The 26,344-nt window shown below is 43.7% G+C and overlaps 1 protein-coding gene across 3 annotated transcripts in view; it reads right to left on the bottom strand.

Moving 5' to 3' along the window:
- Positions 1-3,893: 3,893 nt before the first annotated feature.
- RAB40B (RAB40B, member RAS oncogene family) overlaps positions 3,894-26,344 on the bottom strand; it is a 62,185-nt gene continuing 39,734 nt past the window's right edge. The window contains exons 1-6 of one of the 3 annotated variants that reach the window (XM_077833210.1): positions 25,418-25,461; positions 18,583-19,104; positions 16,350-16,410; positions 13,501-13,578; positions 8,570-8,792; positions 3,894-6,267 (exon numbers count right to left, since the gene is read on the bottom strand). In XM_077833210.1, coding sequence (XP_077689336.1) covers positions 5,996-6,267; positions 8,570-8,792; positions 13,501-13,578; positions 16,350-16,410; positions 18,583-18,635 — 687 coding nt within the window. In that variant the 5' untranslated portion in view covers positions 18,636-19,104; positions 25,418-25,461 and the 3' untranslated portion in view covers positions 3,894-5,995. Of the gene's footprint in view, positions 6,268-8,569; positions 8,793-13,500; positions 13,579-16,349; positions 16,411-18,582; positions 19,108-25,417; positions 25,479-26,344 lie in introns of those variants that run through there. The other 2 variants (XM_077833209.1, XM_077833208.1) reach the window with 2 other exon arrangements.

A 26,344-nucleotide genomic window follows, 5' to 3' on the forward strand; every position in this document is an offset into this window, starting at 1 on the left:
TTACCTTTAATTTATATAAAATGGAGCAGATTGCTGCAGCTAAACTCATCTTTAATAAAGAGATGCAGCCCACAGAGGCTGCAGGTTGTGACACTGCCTCCCTTCGCTCAAGAAAAAATGTCACATTCAGGGACCTATAATCTCTGTGGACCTCACTACTACTGATTTTTCTCAAAAAGAAAAGGAGGACTTGTGGCACCTTAGAGACTAACCAATTTATTTGAGCATGAGCTTTCGTGAGCTACAGCTCACTTCATCTATGATTTTTCTATTTAGGTTACAACCTATAGACCCCATTCAGGATAGGGATCCCACAGTGCTGGACAATGTATAAACATAAAAAGACACAATCCTTGCCTCAGAGAGTTTGTAATCTAGTTTAAGACAAGGTGCAACAAGGAAGTATAACAAACAATAGGAGGGAAAGGGGATGAGGATGGGAAAACAAAAAGACAAAACACTAACAGTCTAACACTGTTCTAACCACTTTCAGCCAATCACTGCCTATTTCAATTTTATTATTATTCTTTTGTAACCACTGCCTGGCTTTTTGTTATTGTTATTAGCTATTACTATTGAGTTTTTGTGTGTGTATTACAGAGGATGCAAGCTACCTGTCTGCTGCTGAAATAGCTACAGCTGAGGATGTTCAGGGCAATACATTTAAAAAGAGGAAGAAGGGAAAACACTGTTTTGCTTGGCTGATCTCAGTATATTTATTATTCCATACCCCCCCCCCAAAAAAAAAATGAAAATACTGTTACTAAGTAAGGCCCTGATCCTTCAATGACTTTTGCACATGCTTAATGTTATGCACTGAATATTCCCAAAACAAAGCCACTGTGTGTAAAATGGGACTGCTCACAGTCCATAACATTAAGCATGTACCTGAGTCTTTGAAGAGTCAAGGCCTGAGACTATAAAGTCAAGCTCTCAAAAGTTAGACAATGCCAGAATCAAAGTGGCATGGGCATGTGGTCTCCTTGTGTAGTCTTACACTTACATGCTCATGTACTAATTTTTCCACAGGGACTCAGCCTCATTCAGCAGTCAAGATGAACAGTACTTACTGAATGAGTGGCCACGCAAGATTTATTTTTATCTTTGTCATGCACTGTGAGGGCCCAGGCCTTATTGATTACACTCTAAATTCTGCCAGTTGGCTGCAGCCACAAAGGACCATTATACCAGTTGGGGATCACCTGAGCACAGGGACATTCTGTCCACATACTCTTTTTCTCAACAATGTCCCATACACAGGAGTTCTTAGCTGGCCATATCCACTGGCTTTATGATTCCTTTGTACTGACAGAGAGGCAGAGTAGAAATCTGACCCTGAGGACCCATATTTAATTTTGTACACTCCTATTTGTATCTTTTCTTGCTGTGCCATATCAGCCCCCTTGCTGTGTAATGTATGCACTCTGCAGTACCAGGGAAGCCTTTACCAGGAACATGAGAAGTGAGATGAATTTTCATCCCTCTTATCGAGAGGCTTTGGCTACCATTTGCCCAAGAGGTCCACATTTAGGGAGTGCCTTTTGGACCCCCAGCTTCCCATGATATCCCAAAAAGAACTTTTTATCATCTGTGACCCTTCCTTTACAATGTGCTCTATGGTAGGCCTCTCCTTACAGACCATTCTAGAGCTACTAATGCAGAATCAGACTGCTTACAGGTTTGGTGGTGGTAGATACAGAAAATCTATTACACCATTTCTCTAAAAACTGCACTGACTACCTGTTCATTTTCAAGTGCAATTCAGGATGCCTGCTTTGATCTTCAACATCCTGTGTGGTTTGAGCCCTGTCTCTTTGGGAGGCTCTCTTTCCCCCCGTGTATTGCCATTGTTGAGATCTCCTAAGGAAAAGATGTTCTCAGTGGATGGCCCCCAACCACTGTATCCTCTTCCCTCCACCCAGCAACTACTCGAATTGTCTGTTAGTGTTTATGGCCTGGTGTAAGGTCTATCAGCCTCATGTTTGTCTCTGGGGTAGGATGAAGTTGGATAAGTTGGTGTGTAATGTAATTTGAGAGGTTAGGTAAAAGTCTTTTGTTTTTAAGAGTTATCTATGTTAAATATCATACAGGCACCCGGCAAAGTTGCATTGGTTGCATTTTATACATTTTTGAATAAGCATGCACTGTGAAGCAAAGAACCTCTCTCTGCCTACTAGCCAGCACACCCTGTCTCCTTGAAATTACAGTTGGGAGGTGGAACAATAGCGAAATCCTCTCCTTAAGCGCTCTAGCTTTGCAGAGGGAAAGAGACACACACAAGAAGACACACCTCATACAGCTAAGGATATTGCATGTCCTGGAAACACCCTTTCTTTGGAATAATTAAGACAAGTATAAAGTTTGCCACAGAACAAAAACTGAACTTTGCTCTTTTGTGGCTAATTTTCTCTTTGGCATCCAACTGCAGACACACCCTTGAGCAAGTCAATGTTTTTCCTCTCACCAAACAGGATCTTATCTTTCCTTTTTCTTTTTTTTTTTTTTTAAGTAAATGAAGAGTGAGCAAAAAAGTTCTCGTCACCCATGTTTTGGGAAACAATTTCTTTATAGTTGAAGGGAAAGAATTTGTATAGGACAAAAATACGGAATTTTGTGAGATCTGAGTTCCTCTGTCCCAGACTTGGTGCCATCTAGAGCAGGCATGTTACTTAACCTTCTTGGGACTCAGTTCCACAGTTTGTAAAATGGAGATTATAATACCACCTACCTGATAGGGTTGCCAGGCTTACTCAGGGTTTGTAAAGTGCTGAGAAATCCTTAGTGGCAGACATTAAAATATGTTATAAATAACCTGTTCCCCCCCGCCCCAGCCTCTGTGGTCTGTCATCATTTCTCATTATGTTCTCCAACAAATTCAGACTGTAAGCTTCTGGGGACAAGGAACTTTTTTAAAGGTTGTCTATAAAGTGACATGCACACTACATAATAAAAATGCCACTACATAAAATAATCATTATCTTTGATAGTTTGTGGAGGAAGGATTCTGCTATCACTAGTACTTAGCTTCCCTCCCCATCTAATGTAATCAAAAAAGAGAATTTCTCTCTTTTTTTTTTTTTTTTTTTGCCCGCCTATAGCATTTAATTGAAAATTGTATCTCCGCAATAGAGTTTTATTGAAGGGTTCAAAAAAAAAAAAAATCCACCTCAGGAAAAAGTTATTTTCTATTAAATTGTGTAGATGAAATAATTTCTACAGTACTTATCAGTTCCATCCTTATTAAATTATGTAGAACTTTTCCATAACACCATGCTCAAAGAGTATAGTTTTGGACATTTAGCGAGCAGTTTGAGCCTAGTAGCAGTGAACCTATTGGAAGCAGGAATAGGTCCTAGAATGTGGATGATTGTTATTGATTTGAGGCAAGACAGCCTGTTGTATTAGGTATGGAAGCTGAGAAAATTGGGTTCTAGGCCCAGCACTGCCATATTTCCTTTGTGACATTGGTCACATCAATTTGGCCAGGGATTTTCTTTTTAAATGTATCCACTACATTTGAATGATCAGTCTGAGCTACCTAGATCATGATTTTCAGAGGTGTTGAGCACCTTTGTCTTCCACTATCTTTTACTTCAGTTGCAGGTGCTCAGCATCTCTCAAAAATCAGGCATCTCAAGTTGTGGATATTTAGATTTAATGGACCCTTTGGAAAATGTGGACTTTAACCTGACTCTTTTTCTCTATCTGTAACATGAGTAAAAAATAGCGAGCTATCTCACAAGGGTATTGTGGCAGTAAAGTCAGCAGAACACTTTGAACATGTACAGCACTATTATTAAAAGCCATTCCCTTCCCTCCAACATAGAAAGGGTCATGCTTTTCACATTGTTTCTATATCAATAAGGTCAGTGCTTTTTTGCACTCTCTTGAAACAAATTTAATTGAGCCAGTACAGCAATATTAAAAACATCTACTATATAAATATTTAAAGTATCTTTTTGATCACAAGTTGATATATACAGTTTAAGAATGCAACAGCACAAATTGTTTATGTACAGTAATTAAAAACTACAATGAGAGATAAGTGATCTATTACCAATTCAGATAATGCTTTAAACTGATCCCCTGAAATAAACGCACCATTAAAGATACAAGTATAAGTCAGTTGTACTGCTTACCATTTAGGGTTTGCTTAGGGCATTTGGCTTTACATATCAAATCTTATTCTGGAAAATGATCTCACAGTCCAAACTTTCCACTTCCCTCTTGGGCTTGTTTGTTTAGCCCTTATTTATTCTGAGGAGTGAGGGCAGAGATGGAAGGGGGTGCAGTGTTTCAGTATCCAACTATAAATTAATTTGGTGTTTTTAAGAGAATGAAGATTTTACACTTTTACTATTGGACCACAAGTAAAGAATGCCAACTTGAGGGAGAGTCAGAGCTAATAATAACCCAACTGATCTGCTTTGGTACTAAGAGTTCTAGCAGAACTTGCTCTGCCTTTGCAAAATGGAGACTTTGCTTCTATCCACATGCCTGCTTTGGGATGCTCTGCTTCTGGCTTCACCTGCAAGGATCATTCAGAAGTAATGATTCCCAAAAAGAAAACAAAAAAAAGAGAGGGTGGGTGATCACCCCCCAATTTAATCTTTATAACAGAGCCCCACTGTACTTGAGTGTTACCATCTGATCTTCTAACACATTTGCATCTTATCATTTATTAATCTTTTTGTTGTGCATAACCTACTGAGCTAGAATCCCAGTATAGCCTTGGCATTTTGTACCTGATAGACTTGCACCACTAGTGGTCTGTTGCTATGGAGATGTAGGGACATCTATGATGATTCAGAACTATTGCTACTGCAAGATGTTACCAAATTACATTTCAACAGAGGCACTTGTAAACACTGCAGGGACGCTACATACCACTCTCACCAAAGGTGCTGGAAATTGGTGTTATCACTCCTCTGCGTGTCAATGAGCCCAGGAACACGGTGCCACACCATTTCCATCACTTAGACACCTTTCCCCACAAACTGAGGATTTAACTCATACTGCTTTTCAAAATTTCTTATGCCACTTTTGAAGATTATGCTGTAAGAAGGGCATCCCCATGATCTATGAAACAGCCTCGCCATAAAAGGAGGGCAAGCCACCTACTGAAGAATAAAGAACAGGCTTTGTTTTTCCAGGAACATTTATTTTTAAATAATATTGTTCTTTCCCTATAAAGCAGCTCTTCAGTCACATTCCTCTTACTGCTGTTGCAACTATTGTCTTTGGCATTTTCTTCTTAGAACTACACTTTGTAGAACATCTGGTACAAAAAATGTAGATTTACAGAAAAATAAGAATATAAACCACAGATTAATCCCCAGAAGTATTAAATAACATAGCAAAAACTTTATCAAATCTGTTTCATACACTTAATGGACAAAAACATGTTGTGCATAATATTCTATATACACATTTGCAGCTTAGTTAAATTAGTGCTTCGAGGTTACCAAGGAAGTTGTACAAAAAATAATCATATCCACTACTTCAATAGTACTAGAATGTCTCACCATTTGTAAAGTTTCAATGTATACAATACATTGCATTTAAAAAAATCTCTGCTTGAATCTACAAACTGACACACTAATTTTTGCCTATTTGCAAATAAAGTTTGTGATAAAACAGATTTTTATCTAGTGAATTAAACAAGTCACTTCCAAGATCTATTGTAATTAACAACTTAATAAAATGATAATTATTCCCTTTATAAAAAACACACATCTCAAAACACGAGCATTGTGCACAACAAAAATTCCAATCTAAAAGTCCAAAAGCAAAGTGTCACATCCACTTCTGTTGCACAGAACACATCATTCATTCCAAAGCAGCATTGTTATAGTGAGCACACTGTAAAATAAGTCTTTCCTTATTTTTGTCAATGTCATGTGATACACAGAGCATGCTCAGCTATTCAACAGGACTCCCTGTGTTCAAGGCTCCACGTGAGGAAAGTCAACCTTGTTCTTCAGCCACATCAGGTTTAGGAAATTTTACAACTGTTTCTTGTACAATTTTTTGGTGGGCTCTGTGGGGGACGGATGATTTTAGCTTTCTTTAGGCTGTTCCTTTTATTGTTGTTGCTGGCAGTGAGTGAGTAGGAGCGTCCATGCATCATCCTGGCATTAAGGCCGTTGGCCATAGAGAAAGATTTTAGATGGCTTCGTAAGGCAACAGGGAGCGGGAGCTTGTCGACAAGATGCACAGGGGTGCAGGAAACTATGGCACGGCAGCAGAGATCTTGCAGATTCAGTACTTTAAAAAACAGACAAACATATTATAATACATAGTATGCTTTTGTCAGCCATATGGTGGCAGCACACACAGTATCATGCGTGTCCATTGTACTTTTAAAACCAATCCTCTCATTTTTCCTCTCTTTACAGTTCATTATACCCTTCCTCCAGTACTAGATACTTGCCCATAACACTAACCTGCCTTACAGAATAAAGGCCCCATCTCACAAGCCCTACACACATGGAACTTTCATTGGCTTCAATGAGAGATCTTGCAAAATTATTCCCCTCTCCCCCAAGTTGGATAGACCTTGGCCACCGCCACTACGCCGGGGACACTGGCAGCAGGGCGGTAGCAGTGGCCAGAGCCCCAGGCCCTTTAAATGGCCCCCGAGCCCCAGGGCTCCCAGCCACGTCTGCAGCTGGTAGCTCCGGCGGTGATGTAAAGGGCCCGGGGCTCCCAGCTGCCCGCAGCCGGAGACTGGGGCCCTTTAAATCTCAATTTAAAGAGCCTGGAGCTCTAAAGGCTCCGCCTCTTCTGGTTGAGGCCATGCCCCTTCTGGTCAAGGCTCCGCTCCCTGCTAAGGTCTCCAGCATACCGGTAAGTCCTTTAAATTAGTTTCACCCCTGCCTAAGACTTAAAGCTTAGGAAAGACAGCATCTAGTACAAACTCCTAAAAACTCTACTCCCTGCTCCACAATTTTCTACAGAATACAAAAAAGTGCCATTATATGAGGCTGCCGCTACAACCCATTCATACATCTCAAGGCTTTTCTTCAGAGATTGGGATAATTTGGGATTCAGGCTCTGGTGCTCTTGTATGATTTTTGGCATGTCTGATGCCTTTTTTTAAGGCTGTGAGGAATATTCTTGTCTTACTGCTTAAGTGAATAAGGAGTGTAATACTGCACAAATCAAAATAAACCTACACCAGTTTGTTAATCTAGTTTTTGGTAGGGTACCTACTTAAGTTAGGGAAATATAAACCTTCTTCAAAGCCAGTAAGTCCTTTTAAAAAACACTTACATTTTGCTACAATTTGTACCAAAAAAAACCCATCCAATTTTTATTCCAATAAAAAAACCCTATTTAGATATCCAACAATTAGGTCAACTGAGCCTATTTTCATTTAAAAAAACAGTTATTTGTACTCTATGATCCAGTTTTTCCATTAACCATTTCCATGCTTTTTATCTTGGAATCAGCTGAGGTGAGTCATCTAATAATGTACCTGTTCCAAAAATTACTTTGTTAAAGCATAAACTGTAGTAATCCTCAGACAGAGTCTGATCCTGCAAGATGCTGAGCATCCTCAATTCCCATTGACTTCAAATGGAAATAGAGGGTGCTCAGCACCTTGCAGGATCAGACCTATACAGTCTGATTGCTATTAAAAATGAATCATATAAGTCAGTGACTCAATTAAATACTTAACAGATCCAAATTAATCAGTAGATGGCTGTCACTGCACAATTATTTTCAGATGCTTTTAAAAAAAGCTTGTAACAAGAAGTTCATCATAATGAAGTAATGAGAATACAGAATTACCATACTTGATTAAATTAATGGGTCTCTCAAGTCCAGTAACGTCTCAGCAACAGCTGCCACTACCAAATGCTTCTGAGTAAAATGCAAGAAACCCTCCATTAAGTAACTATGGGATTAGCGGTCTCCAAGGAATGTTTCCTCCTTACCTCCAATAAACGGAGGCTGTCTTAAGCCCTGAAGCATGAGGGTTTATATCCCTTCCAAAACATTTTTTTAAAGTATTACTGTAACAACTATGCATATTCATATTATTCCTAAATAATCTCTTTTTGAATCTTGCTCAGCCCTTGGTCTCAGTAATATCCTGTGGCAATGGGTTTCACAGGCTAATTTTGCATTCTCTGGGGAAAATATTTCCTTTTACCAGAACTGAATCTGTCACCTTTCAGTTTATTGAATGTTCCCTTGAATTATGAAAGGGTGAACAGAAGCTCTCAATTTAATCTTCCCTAAATTATTCATTATTTTGTACACTTATCACATCCTTACCTCTTATTTAGTGTAAAAACAAAAACACAAATTTTTTCAGCTTCTATTCACCTTGTTTCACTGTCAGCATGTGTCATTTAAGGAAAGATCAGCTAATAACATTGTTAGCAAACCTGGTCTCTTTACATTTTTATTTAACAAAAATAAATTAATAAAGCATTTAAGGTACATGTCTCAAGGTTGTCAGCTTTTCACTGTTACTTTTAAGACTTTCAGAGGTTCAGTCTGACAGTTCTAAGAGTAATGAAGAAGAATGAACAAATGCATATTGTGTTTTGCCTACCCTTGTTTGGCCTCCAGAGCCGGTCCATCCCATGTCTCATTAACACTATCCTTGCCAGCTCAGTAAAAGACTCTGTGATGTTAAAGTTACAAAGTGGGCTAACTTCAAAAAAAGTCATGCCTAGTCTCTCGGCATAGGCTTGTGCTTGTTCAGTGGAGACTTGACGCTTGAAGGCTAAATGAAGGCGATTTCCAACCAGGATTTTAGGTACACCAGGAGCATGCTGAGTGAAGAGAAGCAATAACAGATTAGTGTTATAACCCTTCACCTCATCCTCCAATAAAATACTATAAAGCTTTTCACAAAGATTCAGAAACAATGCTGTACTCATGAAGCATGTCAAGTCGCAAGAGGATGTATGACATGATGGAAAAGTAAGCATACTTACTGTGACGTTGCACTCCATATGCTTTATGAAAATATGCTTATGAATGTGAATATGATGCAACTGGAATATGCTTTATGCAAATGGTCTCTTGTAAGGTATCATTACAAAGCTTATAATCTATTGAGTGTGTTCATCCCTATCTATTTGCATGTATTATTTCTATGTCTGGAGTTAGGAGAATAAGATATAAACTTGTATTACTGATGTAACCATATTAAGTGGAAGCCATTAAGGGTGCTTCAGAATCAATGACCTGTAAATGGCTCTGTTTACTTGCAAACCTTCCTGTGTATGTGTGGGCCAGCCCAGGAAGAATGGAGGCTGGGGTTTCACAGTGACATGTGATTATGTCACATGATGCTGGAATCCATCTTAATCCTTGTACTTTTCCGTTGATGAGGCGGGGGTGGGGACAAGCACCCACTAGATTCCTGCCTGTGCCAAAGCTATAAGAGGGGGTGGGTGGAGCAGGACAAAAGAGGCTGCCAGTCATGAGAAAACCCCTGCTTACCACCTGAGATGTCTGCTGGAACGAACAAGGACTATACCAGGGGAAAGGACTGGGCCCAGACTAGGAAGGAGTCTTGTCTGTGAAAGAAGCTTATTAGAACATCTTTGAGGGTGAGATAGTACCTGTAATCAGTTTCTAAATATATAAGGCTTAGACTTGTGTGTTTTATTTTATTTTGCTTTGTGACTTAGGGTATGTCTACACTTGCAGAGTTTTTGAGCTGTAAGTTTCAACGGTGATAGGGAACTGGTGAAAGAAAAGCACCGGTTTGTGTACTCACTTAATTCCTCAGGCATCAGCAGGGACAAAAGTAATTCCAGACACTTACTGATACAGGGCTGGGGCCGGTGCCTCAGGTGGAAGGGCGGGGCTGGGGGTCAGCATCCCCCAGCCAGCCCTTCCAGGCTGCCTGGCCCGCACCGCCCAGGGCTCCAGTGGCGATTTAAAGGGCCCTACTGCAGTAGCAGCATCCAGAGCCGGCCCTGGGGCAGCTGCACCCTTTGCCCAGCCCCCGCCCGTCGGCGGCTGAGGGGAGGCAAAAGGGGCAGGGACATTAAAGCGCTGCAGTGTCCTTTGCCGCAGCAGCACTTTAATGTTGCTGCATTCCCCCGCCATGCCCACATCAGTGGCCCTCCTGGTAGGGGGGCCACAGCAATGCTAACGCCGATGGGGGGTCGCAGCAATGCTAACGCGCTGCCATGGCAAAGGACCATCCTTAAAGCACTGCTGCGGCAGCACTTTAACGTCCCTGCCCCTTTGCCTCCCCTGTCAGTGGCCCTGCCAGTACGGACCCTACCAGCAGGGCCGCCGACGGGGGAGGCAAAAGGGTCAGGAAGATTAAAGCGCTGCCACGACAGGGCTTTAATGTGGGCTGCGTATGGGCTGGTGCGGGTTCTTACCAGTATGCCGTACCGGCCTGGACCAGCTCACTTTCACCCCTGGGCGTCAGAGTTTTTACACTAGCAGCACTTCCGTCACCAATGAGAGCAGCGCTGTAGGGCAGCTATCCCACAGTGCAGCTCTCCAGAGGTCTTGTGGGAAGGGGGGGCTGAGCGGAAGGCATTCTGGGTCCCTGCTCAGTGCTCTGTGCTGCCCTGCTTCATGTCCCAGAAGCCCCATTACTTCCTTGTTTATTTCATGGCATTTTTTTAAAAAGCCCCTGCTGTCTGGCTGCTTTCCCCACCATAAGCTACAAGCAAAAGGACAGGGACTTTCAAATATCCCGGGGCTTACAGCGGGAGGAGCAGATGTCCGTTTACCTGGCATCACAGCAGCGGAGATGCTGGCTAGAGTGGTCACTTTTGGAACTGTGGGATATCCTTCGGAGGCCAAAAGGTGTTTACGCTGGTAGAACGTGTCTTCACTTTCATAACAGCACAAAAAGAACAGCAGTAAGAGCTGTATGTCTCCCGTGAAGGTGGTTTTCTTTTTGCGGTGAAACTCAGAAGTTTCACCGCAAAAAGTCATCAACAAGTGTAGATGCTCCCATGGTTTTAGTGCAAAAAAGGGACATTTTGCACTTTAAACGGCAAATGTAGACATAGCCTAACTTTGTTCTGGCTGTTATTACTTGAAACCACTTAAATCCTACTTTTTATACTTAATAAAATCACTTTTGTTTATTAATAATCACTTACTCTGGGTTTAATACCTGGGGGACCAAACGGCTGTGCATATCTCTCTAGCAGAGATATAGAGGGCGCACAATTTACAAATTTACCCTGTATAAGTTAATCCGTTTTATTCTGTATACATTTGGGGTTTGGATCCCACTGGGAGCTGGGTGTCTGGGTGCTGGAAACAGGTAACCTGATGAGCTATTTTTAGTTAACGTCTGCAGCTCTGGGGGCGTGGCCCAGACCTTGGGTCTGTGTTGCAGCCAGCTAGCGTGTCTGGTTCAACAAGGCATGGTTCTGGAGTTGCAAGCTGGCATGGAAAACGGGCTCTGAGGTAATTTCAGCACATCAAGTGACAGTCCCAAGGGGATCTCTGAGACTGAACCTGTCACACTCATATCTACAAGAGACTGGGTTGGGAGGAGAAATGAAGGGACTATGCTTAGTTCTTGGGAAATGGGGCGGTAGTTATTTTGTCCCATCCTTGAAACCCGTCTTTTCTCAAAGTTTCCTCATTCAGTTTATTACAGAGAACAAACATTATAAATGTTCATTGTTAAGCTGCTTCTTTAAAAAACGTAAGTACTGTATCTTCATGGCTAAATTCAGGACAGAATGATCTCTTTTGGGGGTATGTCGACATTGCAGAGAGGGTGTATGATTGCAGCACATGTAGGCATACCCAAGCTAGTTTTAATCTAGCTAGCTCATGTTCCAATAGCCATGAAGCTTCTTCAAGCCCACCTGGGACTCTGGGGTGGCTGGCCTTCACTGAAACCTGTGCTGCCACAGTTTCACTACTCTCAGTATTCAAGCTAGCTATCTTAAAGATAGCTCAGATTAGTGGAATGCTGTGACATTTTTAGTCAGGCATGCAATTCTACACTTGCATGGAAAATGGCATTTCCTCTATTCGGCACTGGTGAGGCCACAACTGTAGTATTGCGTCCAGTTTTGGGCCCCCACTACAGAAAGGATGTGGACGAACTGGAGAGAGTCCAGCGGAGGGCAACAAAAATGATTAGAGGGCTGGGGCACATGATTTACGAGAAGAGGCTGGGGGAACTGGGCGTATTTAGTCTGCAGAAAAGACGTGTGAGGGGGGATTTGATAGCAGCCTTCAACTACCTGAAGGGGGGGCATTTCCAAAGAGAATGGAGCTAGGCTGTTCTCAGTGGTGGCAGGTGACAGAACAAGATGCAATGGTCTCAAGTTGCAGTGGGGGAGGTCTAGGTTGGATATTAGGAAAAACTATTTCACTGTGAGAGTGGTGAAGCACTGGAATGGGTTACCTAGGGAAGTGGTGGAATCTCCATCCTTAGCGGTTTTCAAGGTCAGGCTTGACAAAGCTCCGGCTGGGATGATTTAGTTGGGGTTGGTCCTGCTTTGAGCAGGGGGTTGGACTAGATGACCTCCTGAGGTCTCTTCCAACCCTTATCTTCTGTGATTCTACGACCCTCCATGTGGCGTGACCTCGCACAAAAGGTGCACACAAGGTTATGATGTGCGGAGGATACAATCTTGTTCAACATGGTGTCCTCCATGCACACTTGGGTGCCCGACAGAGGCATCCCTTGGGCACACCATGTCCTGGGACATGCAATGCATGCCTTGCATACACAGACAGCATGTCATGGCTCAGATATGTCAGATTAGATATTTTTCTAAAAAAAATTGCTTTAGTTCAAAGAGGAATTAATTCAGAGAAGTTCTGTGACCTGTGTCATGCAGGAGGTCAAATGAGATGATCAAAGGGATCCCCTCTGGATTTAGAATATGTAACTCTATGAACTAGGAGTGTTGACAAATAGTATTATTATTACAGTATCAAAATCCCACATCACATGTGCGGGACCTTTTAGGTCCATTTTCCTCTTTTACAGAATATATATTTTCACATTATACAAGTAAACTGCTTTTAATTTAAGACAGTTTGCATGTATCAGAGAAGTAGTCACTTGCATTCAAAAATCCAAGATAGTCTTTTTGAGATCTTTGGATTAAATGCACTATAACAGTGCTTAAGGCTTTATAAATAGTGACTTAAACCTCATAATCCCCATATGACATGGGAAAGCATTTTTTTTCATAAGAGGAAACTGAGACAGAGGTAAAGTGATTTGCTTAGGTAACACAGAAAGTCTGTGGCAAAAGTGGTCACTGAATCTAGGAATCTTGATCTCCATCTCCATTTTCTTCATCTAGAATTGACATCTTTTTAAATAAGTGGGCAGTTCACTTGTTTGTTACAGTCTAAAAGTATAACAAAAATACAAGTCTGTCATCTTGGATTCCTGTAATGAATTCTGACTGCAGTTACACAGTATAAACCAGTAACTGGAAAACACCACGAGCAAAACACATGCTTAATCACTAATCTTGTTATACATAAGTGATGTTCTAGGATACATCTTACCTCATCTATCTCCTTTATCCATCGATCAATACCATCAAATGACCAGCGATTTGTAATGTCATATACCAGTATCACCCCCTATGTGAAAGAATATTAACATGAATATCACTTAACATATACAAAATGCATAATACATAGTACTACCTCACTCTATCACCATTCTATTATCTGTATCAGGATTATGGGGTTTACAATCCTGCCAGATGCTGCGTGCTCCCTGAGTGGAGTGGAATCTCACAGCATCTTCCAGAATCAGCACCTTTGTCCCGATCTAGAACTGGGAATGGAAGGGAGCATGGAGGGTGGGAAGCATTTAGCAACTTGCAGGATCAAACCCAGATTCATCAGTTTGTGGTCAATGTTAATTCAATTATAAAACCAAATTATGAACATGTTTGGGTGATGTATACATCACAAGTAACACAGACATATTGCTTCCAGTTACACTGTATAGTGTCCAAAAGCTAAGGGCCTCAAATTCTATGGAGATCCAAATACCTCACTAGCAGAAGTAATCAATGCACATTATCACTGTTTACAGCAATACTTTTAGGAGCCTACCCCATGTTTTCAACCTGCAGCTAATGAATTGATGTGTCAGAATGCAAAAACACTAAATATAATGTAGCTGCACAAACATCTGAGTCTGTGGTAATAAGTTTCAAAGTGGTAGCCATGTTAGTCTGTATCAGCAAAAACAACAAGGAGTCCTTGCTAATAAACTGGATTTATAATTTCCCCCAATTCTTGACTAAATTCCATTAACTATTTATCCTTCTAGTTACACAAAATTTGAGAAAGTTTAGCATATAAAGTCCACTTGGACATTTGCTTCTTAACTAAAACTCCCATTACTTCTAGCTTTTACTGCAGCCTCTATTCAGAGGTGTAATGATAAGTAGGACTGCATATGTCTGTAGAGCACATACATTCTGCTCCCTCTTTTGGTTGAGATATAGTGGTTGCTAGAGGGCAGTATTAGGCATGTAATAATTCCTTAAGGGCTCCTCCCTTTCTTATTGTAGCTTCAGATTGTGGCATCTTGTTAGGCCTGATACTCTCCTTCTCAATGAAGACAGCAAAATTATGAGAACTAGGACACCAACATGAGCATGAAACTTACAAAAGTACTTTATTTATACAGCACATTTATATATATATTTTATAGCAGCCAAAGGTGGATCTGGCATTTTAGAAGAAACTCCCATTCTTCTGAAATATACAGCTCCAACCTCAAAGAACTTACAATCAAAGCCCTTAATCCTGCCAGGGGACCCATGCAGGCAGAACCCTGCATCCAGATGGAGTCCCACTGATGTCAATGGGGACTCATCTGCATGGGTCTTGCAGGATCAGGCCCAAGCTTAGATTTTATTATCCTGGCTTGTTGCATCAACACTATGGAGTGGGGAGGAAGGCCAGTGTTTACAGCAATATGATCAGGCAGTGACTCAGGTCAGGCATATAAAAATCATGATGGTTCAATAGTAGTATTTTTTTAATTTATAATCATTATTTATTTGCCTTGTGTCTACTGTGGAAGGAGTGAGCCTTGGGGGATTTAAATGAGGAAAAGGTGGCAGATTAGAAGACCAGAAATGGAAGGGCATTCTATGGATGGGGCAGCACAGAGAGTGTTGTGGGGGAAACAGATGAATGCTGCATCAAAACTGGCATTGAAGTTGGGGTAGGAGGGGCAATGTAGTGCAATAAAATATTTTGTATGGCCAGACAGACAGCTCAGAGCTATAGAGCTTTCGTGAGCTACAGCTACAGCTCACTTCATCTGCTTATGCTCAAATAAATTTGTTAGTCTCTAAAGGTGCCACAAGTACTCCTTTTCTTTTTGCGAATACAGACTAACACAGCTGCTACTCTGAAAACTAAACAGAGAGAGTCTGAGGAAAAAAACAAAGATAAGTTAAAGCAGACTAAGGACCTGATTATCTCCGATAGCATAAAATCCTACGCAATATAATGACATTCTGCTACAGCAAGTCATACCTTCCCTTTTGGGATCAGTTTCCCCTCTTTTGGCATTAGCTAATCTTGTCTTGCATGCTATGCAAATTTACAATCTTCTTATAATTTCCCCTCTTTTAAGCACACGCTTAAATCCATTCCTATTCAACAAAGCACTTAAGCATGTGGTTAACTTTAAGCACATGCTTTACCGAATAGGGACGGACTGCTGAAATACGGTCTAGAAGTACAAGTCCCTAGTGCAGTGATTCTCAAACTTTTGTACTGGTGACCCCTTTCACATAGTAAGCCTCTAAGTGCGACCCCCCCAAATAATTAAAAACACTTTTTAATATATTTAACACCATTACAAATGCTGGTGGCAAAGCCAGGTTTGGGGTGGATGCTGACAGCTCACGACCCTCCATGTAATAACCTCGCAACCCCCTGAAGGGTACTGACCCCCAGTTTGAGAATCCCTGCCCTAATGCTTGAGCTAAAGGGAAAGTTACTTTAGCTTTGGGCAATAACAGACTGTTGTAGTCACTGGGGCTTCCTGGGAGGAGTAAGACATAAGATTATGCATCAAGTCAGTGTATTACACTATCATTTCCTAAGTTTAGTCTTGTTCTTCATTTATTTAATAAGAAAGTAAAAGATACTGTCCCTTTCCTGAGATTGCTCTCATTTCTTTCCCCCCAGAAAACACTGTGTTGTATTCAGGAATATTACAGTATCTGTGTGCTAATTTACTTTATACAGTGAACTCTAAGAGCCAGTGTAATAAGGTTCACTACTCTTGTGATATATCTTTACCAGCTCTACATTTATTCATCCATCCATCCACCAGCAATTATACATTACAATGAAGACAGCTCTGAGCTTACCTGAGCACCTCTTGAATAGGAACGAAATATGGTGCAGAATCTCCCTTGTCCTGATGTATCCCTAAACAAAATAAGTTTTTATTAGGAGAAGTAGGGCAACTTCTTACGTTAAGAGTTAAATATTAGCAATTTATACACACACCAGCTCATACTAACTGGACAGCATCAATCTCTTCCCATCTGTTAAGCAGTAGCAGTCACCAAAACACATAAGAGCTTTCAGCGCTCTGCAGTTATTTACACACTAACTTGCTTTCTGTGTTAGTCTTCTACCCCCTGCTCTAAAACAGGGGTTCTCAATCTTCATGGCACCATGACCCTCTTCTGATATCAAAAATTACTACACAACCCTAGGACGGGGGGCCTGAAGCCTGAGCCTGCCTGATCTCCACTGCCCTGGGTGGGAGGGCCAAAGCCCAACTCCATTACATCCATTCTGTGTTAGGCCATGTCTACACTATGAAAGTACTCCGATTTTACAGAAGTCGATTTTTGGGAACACATCGTATAAAGTCGAGTGCATGCGTCCACACTAAGCACATTAATTCGGCGGTGTGCATCCACAGTACCGTGGCAAGCGTTGACGTTCTGAGCAGTGAACTGTGGGTGGCTATCCCACAGTTCCCGCAGTCCCCACTGCCACTGGAATTCTGGGCTGAGCTCCCAATGCCTGATGGGGCCAAAAATCTGTCGCGGGTGGTTATGGGTAAATGTCGTCAGTCAATCCTCCCTCCCTCCGTGAAAGCAACAGCAGACAATCATTTCGCACCCTTTTCCCTGGATTGCCCGAGCAGACGCCATAGCACAGCAAGCATGGAGCCCGTTCAGCTCACTGCAGCAGTTATAACCATTGTAAACACCTGGTGCATTATCATGCAGTTTATGCAGAACCAGCACCTGACAAACCAGGTGAGGAGGCGACGGCAGCGTGGTGATGAGGACATGAACACAGATTTATCTAAAACCACGATCCCCAGAAATTGGGAGATCATGGTGTTACTGGGGCAGGCTCATGCCGTGGAACGCCGATTCTGGGCCCGGGAAACAAGCACAGACTGGTGGGACCGCATAGTGTTGCAGTTCTGGGATGATTCCCAGGGGCTCTGAAACTTTCACATGCATAAGGGCATTTTCATGGAACTTTGTGACTTGCTTTCCCCTGCCCTGAAGCACAAGAATACCAAGATGAGAGCAGCCTTCACAGTTCACAAGTGAGTGGCAATAGCTCTCTGGAAGCTTGCAAAGCCAATCAGTCGGTAATCAATTTGGAGAGGGCAAATCTACTGTGGGGGTTGCTGTGACGCAAATAGTCAACACAATCGTTGAGCTGCTGCTATCAAAGGTAGTGACTCTGGGAAATGTGCAGGTCATACTAGATGGCTTTGCTGCAATGGGATTCCCTAACTGTGGTGGGGCCATAGACAGAACCCATATCCCTATCTTGGGACCGGACCACCAGGGCAGCCAGTACATAAACCGCAAGGGATACTTTTCAATGGTGCTGCAAGCACTGGTGGATCACAAGGGACATTTCACCAACATCAACGTGGGATGGTCGGGAAAGGTTCATGATGCTCGCTTCTTCAGGAACTCTGGTCTGTTTAAACGGCTGCAGGAAGGGATTTACTTCCCAGACCAGAAAATAACTGTTGGGGATGTTGAAATGCCTATAATTATCCTTGGGGACCCAGCCTACCCCTTAATGCCCTGGTTCATGAAGCTGTACACAGTCACCCTGGACAGTAGCAAGGAGCTGTTCAACTATAGGCTAAGCAAGTGCAGAATGGTGGTAGAATGTGCATTTGGACGTTTAAAGGGTCGCTGGCGCAGTTTACTGACTCGCTCAGACCTCAGCGAAACCAATATTCCCATTGTTATTGCTGCTTGCTGTGTGCTCCACAATCTCTGTGAGAGTAAGGGGGAGACGTTTATGGAGGGGTGGGAAGTTGATGCAAAACGCCTGGCCGCTGAATACGCGCAGCCAGACAGCAGGGCGTGCTGCACATCAGAGAATCTTTGAAAACCAGTTTCATGACTGGCCAGGGTACTGTGTGACACTTCTGTTTGTTTCTCCTTGATGAAAACCCGCCCCCTTGGTTGCCTCTAAATTCCATGTGAGCCAACCGCCCTCCTGCCTTCAATCACAGCTTGCTTGCAAAGGGAATAAAGTCACTGTCGTTTACAAAACATGTATTCTTTATTAATTGATTATAAAAATAGGGAGATAACTCACAAGGTAGCCTGGGTGGGGTGTGGGAGGAGGGTAGGAGGGAAGGAAAAGTCCATTTTAAAACTTCTTGAATGACAGCCTTCTGTTTCTTGGGCTGTCCACTGGGGTGGAGTGGTTGGGTGCCCGGAACCTCTCCCCCCTGCCCCACGTTCTTGGGCGCCTGGGTGAGGAGGCTATGGAACTTGGGGAAGAGAGAGGGCGGTTAAACAGGGGTTGCAGCGGGCAGTCTGTGATCCTGCTGCCATTCATGAACCTCCACCAGATGCTGGAGCATGTCCGTTTGATCCTGCAGTAGCCCCAGCATTTCCTCATGCCTCCTCTGATCTTCCTGCCGCCACCTCTCCTCATGTTCATCGGCCACTTTCCTGTACTCTGCTATTGTGTCCCTCCACACACTCTGCTGAGCTCTGTCAGTGCAGGACGACTGCATGAGCTCAGAGAACATTTCATCACGCATGCGTTTTTTTCGCCGCCTTATCTGAGATAGCCTTTGGGACGGAGGAGGGAGGCTTGAAACATTTGCAGCTGCTGGAGGAAAAAAGGGAGTGAAGTATTTAAAAAGATACATTTTACAGAACAATGGTTATAGTCTTTCAGGGTGAACAACACTATTCACAGGTTTCAGAGTAACAGCCGTGTTAGTCTGTATTCGCAAAAAGAAAAGGAGTCCTTGTGGCACCTTAGAGACTAACCAATTTATTTGAGCATGAGCTTTCGTGAGCTACAGCTCACTTCATCAGATGCATACCGTGGAAACTGCAGCAGACTTTATATATACACAGAGAATATGAAACAATACCTCCTCCCACCCCACTGTCCTGCTGGTAATAGCTTATCTAAAGTGAGCAACAGGTTAGGCCATTTCCAGCACAAATCCAGGTTTTCTCACCCTCCACCCCCCCACACAAATTCACTCTCCTGCTGGTGATAGCCCATCCAAAGTGACAACTCTTTACACAATGTGCATGATAATGAAGTTAGGCCATTTCCTGCACAAATCCAGGTTCTCTCACTCCCTCACCCCCCTCCAAAAACCCACCCCCATACACACACAGACTCACTTTCCTGCTGGTAATAGCTCATCCAAACTGACCACTCTCCAAGTTTAAAACCAAGTTAAACCAGAACATCTGGGGGGGGGGGGTAGGAAAAAACAAGAGGAAGTAGGCTACCTTGCATAATGACTTAGCCACTCCCAGTCTCTATTTAAGCCTAAATTAATAGTATCCAATTTGCAAATGAATTCCAATTCAGCAGTTTCTCGCTGGAGTCTGGATTTGAAGTTTCTTTGTTTTAAGATAGCGACCTTCATGTCTGTGATTGCGTGACCAGAGAGATTGAAGTGTTCTCCGACTGGTTTATGAATGTTATAATTCTTGACATCTGATTTGTGTCCATTTATTCTTTTACGTAGAGACACTATTCACATTACATAGCACATGTGATTTTGGTACAAGGTCGCATTTTGCATCTTATATTGAGTGCCTGCAGCTTTGGTGTTAGAGATCACACACGCAAGGCCGGGCAACAGAATTCGGCTTGCAGGCGGCCATGGTAAGCCACAGTCTTTCGGCTTCTGCAACCTTCATATCAGCAGCGCCCTCCTCTCCCATACCAAGCAAAGCACATTGAGTTGCCATTTAGTGCTGTGGTTTTCCTGTTAACATGTGGCAGCAGAAACCAAACTAACCCCCCTCATACAATGCTCTGGCATGATCGCTTTACCCCTCCCCCCACCACGTGGTTGGTATCAGGAAAGATCCCTGCTAGTCAAATGCGAACAGCTCAGTGCCAATGCCCGCCCTCTCCCGCCCCACTGCGTGGCTAACTGCGGGGAGGATTTCTTTTCAGCCCCAGGCAAACAGCCCAGTAGGAGCAGCCACCTCTGAATGTCCCCTTAATTAAATTCCCCTATTTCAACCAGGTTACCATGAACGATATCACTCTCCTGAGGATAACGCAGAGAGATAAAGAACGGATGAATGCCAGCAAACACTGGGACCACACGCTGCCAGGCTTTGTCATGCAGTACCACCAGATTACTTGCTACCAGCATAGTGTGGTAAAGTGTCCTACCCTGGAGAACGGAATAAGGCTGCTCTACCCAGAAACCTTCTGCAAAGGCTTTTAGAGTACCTCCAGGAGAGCTTCATGGAGATGTCCCTGGAGGATTTCCGCTCCATCCCCAGACATGTTAACAGACTTTTCCAGTAGCTGTAGTGGCCACGAATGCATCCCAAGTCCTCAGGGGAACTTAATCATTCAAAAACGCTTCCTTTTATAACATGTATTATATTTTAAAAGGTACACTCACCAGAGGTCCCTTCTCCGGCTTCGTTGGGTTGGGAGGGTATTTCAGTCAGGATGATAAAAAGATCCTGGCTGTTGGGGAGAACGGTGTGCTTTGTGCTCTCCTCAAGCTCGTCCTCCTCATCATCATCTTCCCCGTCTGCAAAATCCTCTGGCATAGCGGAGAGTACCCCATCATCGGAGTCCACGGACAGGGGTGGGATAGTGGTGGCGCCCCTCCCACCCCCCCAGAATTGCATGCAGCTCAGGGTAGAAGCAGCATGTCTGGGGCTCTGTCGTGGAGCGTCCGTTTGATTCTTTGGTTTTCTGGTACGCTTGTCTGAGCTCCTTAAGTGGCACTGTGTTGCGTCCCTGCTGTAGCCTCTGTCCCTCATGGTCTCGGAGATTTTTTGAAATGTTTTGACGTTTCGTCTTTTGGAATGTAGTTCTGATAGCACGGATTCCTCTCCCCATACAGCGATCAGATCCAGTATCTCCCGTTCGGTCCCTGCTGGAGCTCTTTTTCGATTCTGGGACTGCATGGTCACATGTGCTGATGAGCTCTGAATGGTCACCTGTGCTGATGAGCTCGCCTGGCCAAACGGGAAATGAGATTCAAAAGTTCCCGGGGCTTTTCCTGTACACCTGGCGTGGCCAGTGCATCCAAGTTCAGAGTGCTGTCCAGAGCGGTCACAATGGTGCACTGTGGGATAGCTCCCGGAGGCCAACACCTTCGAATTGCGCCCACACCAACCCTAATTTGAAACGGCGATGTCGATTTCAGCGCTAATCCCCTCGTTGGGGAGGAGTACAGAAATCGGTTTTAAGAGCCCTTTATGTCGAAAAAATGGCTTCGTTTTGTGGATGGGTGCAGGGTTAATTCGATGTAACCTGCTAAATCTGACATAAACTCATAGTGTAGACCAGGGTACTTATATTACCTCCCTCTCTGCATTACTGTAGTGTCTGAGCACCTTAGAATCTTTTGTTTATTTATCCTCCCAACACCTCATGAGGTCGGAAAGCATTATTATCCCCACTTCACAGATGGGGAAGTGCGGCAGAGAGCAACTAAGGGTACGTCTACAGTACGAAATTATTTCAAAATTATTCTATTCAAATTTTCAGAAGCTATTTTATACATTCGGTCTTCTGTGTCCCCACTAAAGCGCGTGAATTTAGCAGATTGCGTCCACGATACCAAGGCTAGCATTGAATGTCGGAGAGGTGCACTGTGGGTAGCTATCCCACAGTTCCCGCAGTCCCTGCCACCAATTGGAATTCTGGGTTAAGCTCCCAGTGCATGATGGGGCAAAAACATTCTCATGGGTGTTTCTGGGTGTGTGTCGTCAGAAAGCTATGGCAGACAATTGTTTCATGCCTTTTTGGCATGCAGACGCCATACTGCTTTCAGCAGATGGTGCACCGCAGCTCTCCTGCTACTATGAATCCACCTCTCCAGCTCAACTCTGCTCGGCTACCGTGAACCAAGCAGCACAGCTTCTGCCGCCAACTCTGCTGTCCTGCTATTGCCATGCTTCCGAGCTTCTCCATGTTGTCTGTCCTGTGTTCCCACCTCCCTGAAAACCACAGAAGACAACCATTTTCAGCCTTTGTTCAGCTACCATGAACCAAACAGCATAGCTTCCCCTGCCACTCTAATCTCCTACGTTTTGCACCCTTTTTCCAGGATTACCCATGCAGGAACCATAGCCATGGAGCCTGATCAGATCTCCACTACAGTTTTGACCATTGTAAATACCTCACACATTATCCCTATCTTGGCCCCGGAACACCGGGGCGGCCAGTACATAAACTGAAAGGGGTACTTTTCCATGGTGCTGCAAGCACTGGTGGATCACAAGGGACGTTTCACCAACATCAACGTGGGATGGCCGGGAAAGGTACATGACGCTTACATCTTAAGGAACTCTGGTCTGTTTGAACAGCTGCAGGAAGGAACTTACTTCCCAGACCAGAAAATTACTGTTGGGGATGTTGAAATGCCTATAGTTATCCTTGGGGACCCAGCCTACCCCTTAATGCTATGGCTCATGAAGCCATACACAGGCACCCTGGACAGTAGTAAGGAGTAGTTCAACTATAGGCTGAGCAAGTGCAGAATGGTGGTAGAATGTGCATTTGGACGTTTGAAAGCGCGCTGGCGCAGTTTACTGACTCGGTTACATCTCAGCACAACCAATATTCCAATTGTAATTGCTGCTTGTTGTGTGCTCCACAATACCTGTGAGAGTAAGGGGGAGACGTTTATGGCGGGGTGGGAGGTTGATGCAAATCGCCGGGCCGCTGAATACGCGCAGCCAGACACCAGGGCAGTTAGAAGAGCACAGCAGGAAGTGGTGCACATCAGAGAAGCTTTGAAAACCAGTTTCATGACTGGGTAGGGTACGGTGTGAGAGTTATATTTGTTTCTCTTAAAGTTACCCACCCCCTATATATATATGAAAGGAAATAAAGTCACAATTGTTTAAAAACCATTCTTTATTATTTGTTGCACAAAACATTGAGAGAAATCAGAAACTAGACGGTGGGAGGCTATTGGGTTAGGGGGGTGGAGGAGGAGGGAAGGACAAGTCCAGAAACCAAATCAAAATTTAGGATATGCCAGCTTTCTGCTGCTTGTGCAATCCTCTGGGGTTGACTGTGTTGGTCCCTGTAGCTTCCCCACCCCCACCCCATGTTCTTGGGCGTCTGAGTGAGAAGGCTATGGAACTTGGAGAGGAGGGAGGGCGGTTATTCAGGGCCTGCAGCAGCAGTCTGTGGTCTTGCTGCCTTTCCCACATTAGATCCACCATACAGCGGAGCATGTCAGTTTGCTCCCGCATAAGCTTGACCATAGCATCCTGCCTGCTCTCATCGAGCACGTCCCTCCTCTCTTCGTATTCATGTAACGCATCACGCGACTCTGCAATTCTTTGCCTCCACGTGTTCAACTGGGCCCTATCAGTGCAGGAGGACTACATGAGCTCGGCAAACATGTTGTCCCGAGTTCGCGCTGGGGACGGAGTAGATAGGGGCCACATTGAAACATTTGCGCCTGCTGCAGGAGGAGAAAAAGGGAGGGTAGCATTTTAAAAGATACATTTTAGAGAACAAAGGGGACACTGTTTCTCAGTGAAACAGGCAATTCATAGTACACAGCACATGTTCTTTCTGTACAAGGTCTCATTTTGCCTCTTATACTGAAGTGCCTGCCACTTTGGTGTGAGTAAGCCATCACATGCAGCCAGGCAACAGAATTCAGCTTGCAGGCAGCGGCCAGGCAACAGAATTCAGCCTGCGGGTTCTCTGGGATGATCGCTTCACACAACACCCTCCTCCCCCCGCACCACGGGGCTCCGATGAGGCTCTGAGCAGGGATGAGCCCTTTAAACTAAACGCGAACAGCCCAGAGCAGCTGGGTTTCCCCCCACCCCGCACCGCATGGCTCCAATCAAGCTCTCACTCACCAGAAGTGTCTTCTCCAGGGTCATGGTCCGGGAGCATGCTTTGGGAGTAGGGGGAGGCTATTGACTCCAACGTTAAGAACAGTTCCTGGCTAGGGGGGGAAACAGATTCCCCACTTGCTGCCTTGTACTGTCCTCCTCGCTCCGTGCTACTCCCCCCTTGTAGGTGTCCACAGACAGTCGTGGGATAGTGGTGTCGTCACCCCCCATAATTGCATGCAGCTCACGGTAGAAGTGGCATGTATGGGGTTGTGACCCAGAGCGCCCGTTCACCTCCCTGGCTTTTTGGTACACGTGCCTGAGCTCCTTGATTTTTGTACGACACTTTTCTGTGTCCCTGGAGTAGCCTCTTTCCGTCACGGCCCTAGAGACTTTAGCATACATATTTGCATTTTTTTTTTGGAAAGTAGTTCTGCCATAACAGATTTGTCTCCCCAACATGCAATGAGATCCAGTACCTCCCGTTCAGACTGGGAGCTCGTCTGCAAATCCGGTACTACGTGGTCATCTGTGATGGTGGACTGTGCTGATGGTCACTTGTGCTGATGGTGACCAAACAGGAAATTCAAAAGTTCCTGGTGCTTTTACTGCCTACCTGGCTAGTGCATCAGAGTTCAGAGTGTTGTCCAGAGCAGTCACAAGGGAGCATTCTGGGATAGCTCCCAGAGGCCAATATCGTCGAATTGTGTCCACAGTACTGTAACCCGGAACTGCGATCTTGATTTTAGCGCTACTCCACTTGCCGAGGTGGAGTACAGAAACCGGAGTAAAGACCCTTTAAATCGAAAAAACTGGTTTGGTCATGTGGACAGAACCAGTTTTATTTTGAGGTAACTTGGCTAATTCTGAAATAACTGCGTACTGTAGACCAGGCCAGGTTACAAAGGAAGCCTATGACGGAGCAGGGAATTGAATCCAGATTTCCCAAGTCCTAGGCTAGCGTCCTAACCACTAGACCATTCTTCATCGCTTTGCTAGGTACTTTCAGAGTGCAGAAGATATTACCTGCCTTGAAGAGTTACAGTCCACTGACTAATATTGTTTAAAAGGCACTGAGGAAGAACAATGGAACAAACACTTACCACAGCTGTAGCTTTATTCGACGGCCATCCAGAAGTATTGTCGTCGTCTTGTAATCAATACCTGGAAAATAAATTTTGTTTAGAGTTAGAATCTTAGACCTACTGAATTAAGTAGTGTCTGGATATTTATATCTTTAAAAGAAGTTAACAGCAAGGAAAAAATACTTCCATTAGTCCAATATGTATGGGTCAAACACATTCTGTGGATTTGAAGTTATGGAGACCTCTCAAAGCTTAGAAAAAAGTAGTCAGAAGTGGCTATGAGGCTGTGGGTGGCACTACAAAAACACACCATAATGCAAGCTAGCATCAGTGCTCTGAAACACTGGGCTTGGGTACTACATCTACAAAGCATACAGTTAAGGACCTTAAAAAAAAAAGTCCCTAAAATACAACAGATCTTTCAAATTCAATTTTTAAACATTCTTTACAAATATGTAACAGTCTGACCACTGAGCCAAACCATGCAGTAGCACTGGTAAATGCACTTCTCAAGTGTCCTCTAAACATTTGGCTTTGTTGTAGGTCAGTCATTTCCTATTTAATTCAACATGCTTATTCAAGAATTCCCCTAAATCAGTGACAAAGGTGGACACTAGCTCTGAGAACTTCATAAATATGAGTCAAGTCACATTCGGGTAAGACTAAAGATGATATATTTTATTACCTGAAGGCAAAGTACTAGGTAAGCAAAACAAAAGACTGAAAAGAAGGAAAAATGTGTTGCTGTGGAAAAAACAAACATTCAGGGAATAGGGTTTTATCACAGCTGAAATCTTCAGTTCAACTGAGATGAAGTGCATTCTCTATGAAGTTATATTACATATTTCTGATTTATAAAAGCCTACCTAGATACCATTTTGACCTGCTCTAACAGGTCAGAACCCTGGCTGTGCAAGACTATGTAGGAAAAATAAACTAAGGTAT

This window comes from Eretmochelys imbricata, chromosome 14 (assembly GCF_965152235.1).
Source record: "Eretmochelys imbricata isolate rEreImb1 chromosome 14, rEreImb1.hap1, whole genome shotgun sequence".
NCBI classification, from domain to species: Eukaryota; Metazoa; Chordata; order Testudines; family Cheloniidae; genus Eretmochelys; species Eretmochelys imbricata.